We start from the raw sequence: 10,375 nt of genomic DNA on the forward strand, positions 1-10,375 counted from the left end.
GAGGAGGAGCTTGATCTACCTTTAAATTTTTTATTTTTTATTTTTAATAAAAACTGATCTCTTATATATATTTGGCTTACTAATTCCAGTGATATCGAAGTGGGACAGAAGATGAGTATGTTGCTTATTAATTATTATAACCCCCAGTGTATTCTTGTATATTGTTGTGACAAAATTAATTTTAGGGATTTTTAATAAAGCAAAAAATAGTAGAATAAAAAATAACACAATCACACAAGACACCAAAATTTAAGTGGTTCGGCTTAATAAGCCTACATTCACTGGCGGAGATGACACAGGGAATATTTACTAACAAAATGTGGAGTACAAAGAATAATATAGAGAAAACTACTCAAATCCAAAAACTCCAATACACCCAAATCTTACTCTCATTTTTTTTAAAATATATATACATATACAAAAGAGATAATACTCTAAATTCTCTGAGCCACCGTCTGGCCAACACAAATAGAAAAAATCTACAAAGTGAGATGCACTCTTTCTTCTTGTTTTTCTATCTTCTCTACCACCACAAAGAAGTTGCTGCCTCTTTACCAAAAATACCAAATGTCATGTCTTTAATATAGAGTGGTTAAGTTGGTTAAAGAGAACTTCACCGTGAAGTAAGGTAAGAAATTTGAGGGGAAAAAAAAAAGAAAAAAAAATTGAGTGGTAATAAAAAGTGATTAATGTGATATAAAGTATAAAGAATTTATATGAAAAAGTGAAAAATAAATTGTATTGTAATGTGTTTTTTTATTTTATTAAAATAAAAATTTTGATGTGATATAAAAAGTGAAAAAAAAAAATTTGAAATTGATATTTTTTTGGGAGAAGTGAAAATAAATAAATAATTAATAAATAAAAAAATAAAAATAAAAAAAGAGGATGAGGGGAAGGGAGGCCATATTGTTGAGAAAGAAGTGAAAACAAGCATAAAAGACCAAGCCAGCCACCTACCATGACTTGTAAAGTCAAGTCATTTACACGACATATGTAATTGAGAAGATAGCAAGTTGGAGGAGCTCTACTTCACAAACTCCTGTGAGATCGATAAATATATAGAGAGAGATCAGATGGGGAGTGGTTGCAATTATGATGGCTTGGACTCTTTTGTGAAGATCCCGACAATTAAGTTCACCAAGCTGTTCATCAATGGAGAATTTATTGATTCCATTTCAGGTTTTTAATTTTCTCCATCTCTTTCTGGTTAATTACTTCATAAATACGTTTAGATTTTCACTCCAATATGATCCCCTTTTTTCCGACTTGTAGTTTATGACTAAGTCCCAAACAAATTCGACCGTTTGCCACAACTTCAAGTATTGTTCTTTCTCGTACTCACCATGGACGACCTCTTTCTCCTGATCAACTTCGATCATATATATATATATATATAGCACCTTTTAGATATATAGCACAACTTCTCATGAACTTCCCTCCTGCGCTCTGGACAAACGAGCTTTGAATAAAAGACTAATTAAACAAGAACAAACTAATGATCGAAGAAAAAGAAAATAAAAGAAGGAAGAAGATCTCATCCCCAAGGATCCTATATTCCATCAGAAAGGGACTCAAACTCTCTCTCTCTTCTTCTAAAAGTTAGGTTGATTAATTTCGTCACTATTTTCATAAATACTACAAAAAACCATTCAAAAAATTATTTTTAAAAAATATGAATGTCACATTAACTAATACGCAAATAAAATAATATAAACTAATAGCTATATGCTTTTAATAAACAAAATAATAAGAGAAGTGTCACGCATATTCTCAAGCTAGTATTCACTTTTACTTTTTTAACCTAAAAGTCGTCATTAAATAAAATAACAAATGAAAATATGTATAGTAGACAATGGTGATCAGTTTCACTGTATTGATTTAATAAGCATTTTTAACCCCAGAAAAAGTCTTCCATCAATCATTTAAAAAGTTGGTGGACGATCTTAATCAATCGATCTATTAAATCTTCCACGAATCACACCTATCACTTGAAACATCACATCATGGTTATTACCATTTCAAGTTTTGGGATCTTCTATTTAATATATATTCTCGATCTCTTTCTTCTTCTTTATTATTTTTTTTAAAGGATATTCTCTCTTTCTGAGTTTAAAAGTCTGCGATATATATATATTAGAGATATAGACCCCTTTTTTAAGACACAATTAGAGATGGAGGAATGTTCCACACACGTTTATTTTTATATATTTACTTCTCCACACCTTTAGATAGCTTTTAAAATTATTATTGAATTAAAATCTAACATATCAAAGTTAATAGTAGTTTTAAAAGCCACCTAAGAGTGTAGAAAATAAATGTAAAAAAGTAGAAGTGTGTATAGCATTACTCTTAGAGATATAGATATAGTGATACGTTTGAGCTATTACAATTCTTTTTTTTTATATATATATAAATTAATGTGATAGTTTATAATTGGTGAAATAATTGAAAGTATATAGTTGACAAGTCGATCACTAATTAATTAAATTGAAATTTTTTGATTAATTATTTCATCAATTATAAATTGTCAGGTTAGTTTGTAAAGAATTTATAATATAAATTGTAGTATATCCCTAGCAGCACTTATTTCATATGATTAAGTCAACTCGATCTATTTTGATTAATTTGGTTCTTTCAACTCTATAGGGAAAACGTTGGAGACTATTGATCCAAGAACAGGAGAGATGATAGCAAGAGTTGCAGAAGGAGATAAGGAAGATGTTGATTTGGCCGTGAAGGCTGCTCGTCATGCTTTCGACTCTGGTCCATGGCCTCGCTTGCCTGGCTCTGTATGTATTCGATCCCTATTCTTAATTTGTTCCTTCTCGTTAATTTACAAAAAGTTCAATATTTTTTTTTCACATGAGGTAATTGTTTGACGAACATAATACTTTTTTTAGGAAAAAGTACACATACCCTCCTCAAATTACCACTTTATTGTCAATGTGTCCCTCAAATTACTAATTGTGTAATATCCCCCCTCCCCCAAAAAAAAAACTACCAAAAAATATCAATGTTATTTTAAAGCCAACAAAAAGACAAAAATAACCCTAAAAAGTTTCAATAAGACAAATATATCCTTATAAATTCGAAAGAAAACAAAAATAAAATTAAAAAATAATAATAATAACGAGAGAAATAAAAATCTAAGGGGTGACCCAAACTGAAATTATATAAGTTTTTTTGAATATTTTTTTTTTGCTTTGTTTTAAGAATTTTTATAATTTTATAAAGGGTATTTTTATCATTTGGGAGGCACATTAACAATTGGGTGGTAATTTAAAAGGTGTATGTGTATTTTTCCCTCCTTTCTTCTTTTTTTTTTTTTTTTTGATTAGGGTATCCCTAATACCTATAGCTAGACGTGCCTCGGAATAGTTGGCACACACAAAGTAGTAGCATAGCCGAGCGCAAAGGCCTTATGCTAAGAAACTACTTACTAATCCCTAGCCCAATGTCTGACACCACTATAGACATTGGGCATTGAATCACGGGCTACATCTGGATGGCTTACCCCAAGAGAATGAGTTATTCCTTCAAGATTCGAATCTGGGATCAGACGGGAGAGATGCTCTGGCCTACTGTCCCAGGCGCTAACCATCCGGCCAACCCCTTAGGGTTGTATTTTTCCCTCTTTTTTACAATTACAAGAGGATTCACACTACTATATGTACACCCCCCCACCCCCCTCCCAAAAAAAAAAAAAAAAAAAAAAAAAAAAAAAAGAAGAAGAAGAAGAAGCTGAAGCAGACAAACATTTTACACTATTGCTCCATTTGTTTCGGCGTAAAATAATTTCTGGAAAATGATTTCGGTATTTTTCAGTATTTGGTATGGACGAAAATAATAGTCAACCGAAAAATGATTTCCATAGATGGTAGATGCAATCGACTCTTTTTTAAACAACGCAATCGACCTTTACATTCAAGCAGTTGAATATTGTCGGATTTCGACAAGCCAGATTCCGACTCCAGTCGGTGCCTGAATCCTACAAATTAGGCCGGAATCCGGCAAAATCCGGCAGACATCGCCGGATTCCGGAGATACCGTGCCAGATTCTGGCCAGACTGGCCGGAGCGGCCGGGTCTCCGGCAATCTGGCCGGGATCCTGGACGGATCCGACCGTTCTGGCTAGGATACCGGCCAGATCCGGCCGCTCTGGCCAAATCTCAGGTCGGGATCCTCCCAGAACGGCAGGATCCCGGCCAGGACGGCCGGTTTCCGGTCAACCGGCCGAGATCCGGCCATTTTCTGCCAGATTCCCGCAAAGAACGCCGGAATCCGGCAAAAATGGCCAGATTTCGGCAACTTTGCCGGAATTTGTATATGCCAAATATTAAAAACAATATTTTTATATTATTTTATATTAACATTTTTTATTTTGTGAATAATTTTTTTTTAATTAATATGATTAAATTAAAATATAAAAATATTTGTAATTCTCCGTACGCGCCAAACACCGAAAAATGATTTCGACGGAAAATATTCTTCTAAAAAATAACTTCCCTGAAACTATTTTACAACGGAAACCATTTTACACCGAAACAAACAGAGCATATACGTTAACAAAATTCCCGGATATTTCACTCTGAAATAATAAGAAAGAAGCTTCAAAGGAAAAATACAATAGAATATTGCCTATTGAAGGATATATATAGATCAATCTTTTAGAACCAGACTCTTAGAACAAAAAATATAAAATCTTTATAGATTTGACAGGTTTAATTTATAGTCAAGCTTCAATTACGTATTTTCATGACAAAGGAAAAAATAATAAAAATTATGACTTCTGTTGTACCTTAGCTGTGGGGAAATGCTTGATGAGGGACACTCATCCGTCCCTCATCACCCATTTATAATAAAAAATTAATTTTTTATTAAAAAAATACTCACAAGAGACGGATAAGTGTCTCCTGTGTAACAAGCCTCCACAGCACAGAGTTCAACACTCGTTCTAAAACTATTAGATATAAAGAATTGCATGAGAATCGAATGAAGCTTCTAATCAAAATTTACAGCAAGAAAAGCATGATGGAATAATAGCACATGCACCAATTAAATTAAGTTACATGATTCCATCTTTCGTTTTTGTTTCAATAACTCGCACAATTGATTCTAACCAATATATATGATTAATTAATTATTTTTTTTATTTTATTGTCTTTTTTTTTTGGCGGGGCGCTTAATCATTTAAAGGAGAGAGGAAGGATAATGATGAAATTTGCAGACTTGATTGAGGAAAATGTGGAAGAACTAGCTGCCTTGGATACGATTGATGCTGGGAAATTGTTTAGTACGGGCAAGGTCCGAGACATTCCCGTGGCGGCAAGTATCCTTCGTTACTATGCAGGTGCAGCTGATAAAATTCATGGAGAGGTACTGAAAATGTCCCGTGAATTTCATGCATACACGTTGCGTGAGCCTATTGGCGTCGTAGGACACATCGTCCCTTGGAATATCCCCAGCGTCTCCTTCTTCATCAAGGTTAGCCCCGCTTTAGCCGCCGGGTGCACCATGGTCGTCAAGCCCGCTGAGCAAACGCCTCTCTCGGCTCTCTATTATGCTCATCTTGCTAAGCTTGTAAGTTTGGATGATTTATTTGCACACTTACGGCAATTGATTATTTATTCAATTCATATTTTTTCTATTAACATTTTTATTTTTCTCGTTCCAGGCCGGTATCCCTGATGGAGTGATCAATGTTGTAACCGGATTTGGACCCACGGCTGGTGCTGCGATTAGCTCTCATATGGACATTGATGCGGTAATTTCTTGGTTTTTTTACCAAACGTTTTGCCTTCATGTAAATATTTTGAGGAAATTCCGCGGCAACTTCATTTCTTTTCCTGTTCTATGTGCCTGTTGTTTTTTCAGGTGAGTTTCACGGGCTCTACAGAAGTAGGACGAAAAGTAATGCAGGCCGCAGCAGCAAGCAATTTGAAAGTGGTTTCACTTGAATTAGGAGGCAAGTCTCCCCTCATCATTTTCGATGATGCCGACGTTGATATAGCTGCTCAGCTGGCTCTCACGGGCATCCTGTTTAACAAGGTAAAGTCATTTTTATTTACTATGTTAATTCAATGTCATTATTCTTTATTTCCTGATTTCTTATTCTTTCATAGGGAGAAGTATGTGTGGCAAGTTCTCGTGTTTATGTTCAAGAAGGGATATATGACCAAGTTGTGAAGAAATTAGTGGAAAATGCAAAAGCTTGGGTAGTTGGGGATCCTTTTGATCCTAAAGTTCAACAAGGACCCCAAGTCGATAAGAAGCAGTTTGAAAAAATTCTTTCCTACATTGAGCACGGCAAGAGAGAAGGAGCCACACTCTTAACTGGAGGCAAACCCTTGGGAGGAAAAGGATACTACATTGAGCCTACAATTTTCACAGACTTCAAGGTATATATATATGTCCACTTTACCTTCATCTATGGACTATGACTATTGTTAGTTTTTCTTTTCCTTCATCTATGGCTGTTCTTGATGACTTGGTCAGGAAGAAATGCTTATAGCCAAGGATGAAATATTTGGACCTGTTATGGCGCTCGCCAAGTTCAAGTGAGTACATATATGTTTTTAGTTTCCACTTTCTATTTCTCAAATCAAAACTTTTGCAATAAAATGAATTTATTTAGCCACTTTAGGTGTGAATATAAAACAGCTATTTGTTTTTGGTAATATTGAACAATTACAGAACAATTGAGGAGGCGATTGAGAGGGCAAACAATACAAGATATGGGCTAGCGGCGGGCATCGTGACAAAGGACTTGAACGTGGCTAACACCGTCTCAAGATCAATCCGTGCCGGCACCATTTGGATCAATTGCTATTTTGCCTTCGGCAATGACTGCCCTTTTGGAGGATATAAGATGAGTGGATTTGGAAAAGATTTTGGATTAGAAGCCCTTCACAAGTATCTTAAAGTTAAGTCGGTTGTTACTCCCCTTTATAATACCCCCTGGCTTTGAATTATGTTTAATATCCCTTTAACCCAAGTAAATGGGAAATAATGGGTAAAATGTATAATAATAAACCAAAGTTATTTGTATTTGTGTAAGTGGATGTATGGACTTCGAAGAAACTCAATATCCTAAAATTTGTATTTTTTCTCATAAATAGCCGTGGCTATAAATAGCACAATCGTTTCCAACTCGTCGCATTTTTATGACTCAACCGGCCTCGATTTTGCACAATAGGAGAGTATTACAAAAACATTCTTTACACATCCCTTACACACCCAGCGTCTCACATGAAGTGGGACCCACGCCACATGAGCCCCACTCCACGTGAGATTGTGGATATGTAAGGAGTGTTTTTTTTATCTTTTCTCCACAATCAAACCATTGAACATACCAATTATTCAACTCCATATACCTCACGCAAGTGTAACGCACTTCCTCCATTTAATTTTGGGAAAATAATAAATTGTAGTCTTTAAATTTTCATGCAATTTTTTTTTAAAATAATTTTTTTTTAATTTGAAAAATTAGATCTTTAAAGTTTTCTATAATTTTGCTTAGGTTCATCTATCAACCTATTTATTAATTAATGATATGTCATATCAAACTAATTTTTTTTTTTTTTTTGACATGTCCATACAAGAAGGGGAGGAGGAATTCGAACTAATGCATGACTTCCGCTTTATGAAGCGTGGTCCCCAGCCGATTGAACTACCCCTTGAGAACCATATAAAACTAATTAATTACTATTATATAACTCTTGTTTAACACGCCATTTAACCTTTGTAGATGCCAAGTATGTGGCATAATTACTTTAACACTATAAGTATACCGAAAATAAAAATAAAACTTTATACTTATCATTTAACGTAACTATTCCACATGGCACTATAATGTGTATATGACATGTTAAATGAAAATTACGTTATAATAATTGATTGGTCTGACATGAAATACCGTTAATTAACTTTAAGACTTGACTATTGAAATTGAAAAATACCGAATTGAAATCGCATTGAAACTTAAAAACTAAATTTGATTCCTGTAAGGAAAAATACAAAATCAATTCCTAAACTCTCTAGACTTAAAAAAAAATTGACTTAATTCTACGTGACAAGCATAATTAATGGTAAATAACTTTGCATCTATAATTCTAGCAAAAACTTCATCAACCCCAATAACAATAAAACACTATCACATTCAATGAAAATATTTAAAAATAAAAATAAAATTTTATTAAACCAAAATATTAAAAAAAATAAATAAATAAAATAAAATTTTAAAGGTGGTAAAATCACCTTAAATTGGTGAGAGAGTAGCCACAAAAACTTGGAAGTGATTCGACTTTTCTCTCTCTCAAATCCAAGTGGCAAACCACGTTCACCTATTTTTTCTTTATTACTTAATTAAGGAAAAAATAAACATATCTCCTTCAAACTACGATTCTATTGTCAATATACTCCAAAAAAAAAACTACCAATTATATAAATGTCTCATCTTAAACTTTAAAAAAATGTCAATACCCCCCTAAAGCCAACAAAAAGATAAAATAACTCTAAAAAAGTTTCAATAAGATAGATATATCCTTATAAATTCAATAAAAATAAATAAATAATTTTTTATTAAAAAAGGAAAGATTGAGGAAAAAAAAAAAGCAATTTTTCTTAAAAAAAAAAAAAACCAGAAAATGAAAATTTAAGGGGTGGCCCAAACTGAAAATATATAAAACAAAATCTAAAAACTAATTTTTCTTTTTTTTTAATTTTAATTTTTTAAAAAATATATATATATATTGCTTTTTTGTTTTGGTTTTAATTTTTTTTATAATTTTATTAAGAGTATTTTTGTCATTGTGTGGCACATTGACATTGTTTGGTAGTTTAGGGGGGTACATTGACACAATTGGTACTTTGGGGGGCACATTGACAATTGAGTGGTATTTTAAGGGGGTATGTGTATTTTTTCCTTTATTTATTTATATTTTTCTTTTTATATTGTATATTATTTTTCTAACAAAATATGTCTTATTATTATTAGTTTATGGGTAATGCTATATGGAAGACTTCTATCCCCCTCTTATCCCTCAAAGGTGATGTGGTTTCTAAAATTACAATTGGATAAAAATCTAATAATGAAACAATCTCAAATTCAATGATTATTTTAAAAATCACGGGTGTGTTCGGTATAGATTATATATTGAGGTGATTTTTTTTTTTTTTAATAGTAGTAGTAAGAAGTGATGATGTTATATAAAGTATAAAAAAAATTATATGAAAAGGTGAAAAAAAATTTAGAATGTTTTGAAGTTAACTTATTTTGGGAGATCAAAGTGAAAATAAGGCGAGGGAAGGGTGATTATCAAACATACTCACATCGATCAACTTTGAAAGGATAAGAGGGTCAGAATAAATGTCTTGCATATAGCATTACTCTATAATATTTTTCTTTTATATTTTATATTTTTTCTTGCAAAATATGTCTTATTATTATTATATTAATAATGATGTTACATATTAACATTTTTATCAAAAGTTCAAACAAAACTTTTGATGAAAAATTATATGAAAAAAGCTGGGTGCATAATAAGTTGTGCACAACCACTCATATGAGTGAGACTCATTTGAGTGGGTGAGTCCCACCCATGTGAGTAAGTTGTGCATAAGTTGAGCACAACCTGTTGTGCAAGAATCAAACTCCACCGTACAAAGCTTAATTTTAAGACATTTTTTTAAACCTTACACCACAAGAATCCTCCCCTTAAACTTCAGATCAGATTCATCATATAGGAACACTTTAAAAAATAAAATAAAATAAAATAACGCACGTCCAAAAGAAAAAAATAAAAAACAAAGAAGAAAGAGAGATTAAGAATTCGTTACATTTCGCCGGCCAGCTTCCATTAGCATATTTCCATATCTTTGTACAAACAGCATGATTGGCTAAATAATAGAGAATTCAAAGCCAATTGGACAAGGAAACTTTATTGTAATTATTATATTATATATGAATAATAATATAATATATTATTATTGGGAATCATGTTTGCACCTCCACATTTTATTATTTTATTCTGTTTGGTAAGTTTCTTTTCCCACGTTCCATACGGCGCGCATGCATGTTCCCACATGGCTTAGTTTGAAAGCATCTCTACCCCCACTGATTTGTCTTCTACCTTCTACCCCGGAAGAATAACCAGTCAATTTGAATGCACAAGAGTCTAAGTATATACAGTTGCCGCGCGCCCTTCAATACCTAACTCCTGCGACCAAAATATGCTCCAACCAAACATGCACTTATATATTTCTTTATGATGTTTCTCATTTTTTACTCTTTAATAATATTGAGCATTTAATAATCCCATTAGTTTGGATTGCCTTGATCGTAGAAAATCTTTAATTATCTTATTTTCAGATG

The 10,375-nt window shown here is 32.7% G+C and overlaps 1 protein-coding gene across 1 annotated transcript; it reads left to right on the plus strand.

Annotated features, from left to right (window-relative positions):
- The first annotated feature begins 957 nt into the window (after window positions 1–957).
- LOC133857838 (aldehyde dehydrogenase family 2 member C4-like) lies at window positions 958–7,155 on the plus strand. Its single transcript, XM_062293190.1, has 8 exons — window positions 958–1,182; window positions 2,650–2,792; window positions 5,200–5,583; window positions 5,678–5,767; window positions 5,878–6,051; window positions 6,126–6,401; window positions 6,499–6,560; window positions 6,697–7,155. Exons 1-8 carry the CDS (start codon window positions 1,077–1,079, stop codon window positions 6,968–6,970), a joined length of 1,509 nt encoding a protein of 502 aa, XP_062149174.1. The 5' UTR covers window positions 958–1,076; the 3' UTR covers window positions 6,971–7,155.
- The last annotated feature ends 3,220 nt before the right edge of the window (window positions 7,156–10,375 follow it).

This window comes from Alnus glutinosa, chromosome 14 (genome assembly GCF_958979055.1).
Source record: "Alnus glutinosa chromosome 14, dhAlnGlut1.1, whole genome shotgun sequence".
Taxonomy (NCBI): domain Eukaryota; kingdom Viridiplantae; phylum Streptophyta; class Magnoliopsida; order Fagales; family Betulaceae; genus Alnus; species Alnus glutinosa.

Excerpts from the sequence above, each read along its gene's own strand:
- LOC133857838 (XM_062293190.1), top strand. The coding sequence starts at position 1,077 with ATGGGGAGTGGTTGCAATTATGATGGCTTGGACTCTTTTGTGAAGATC. Across the intron at positions 1,183-2,649 it reads ATTTATTGATTCCATTTCAG|GGAAAACGTTGGAGACTATT; the intron begins GTTTTTAATTTT and ends TCAACTCTATAG. Across the intron at positions 6,561-6,696 it reads ATGGCGCTCGCCAAGTTCAA|AACAATTGAGGAGGCGATTG; the intron begins GTGAGTACATAT and ends GAACAATTACAG.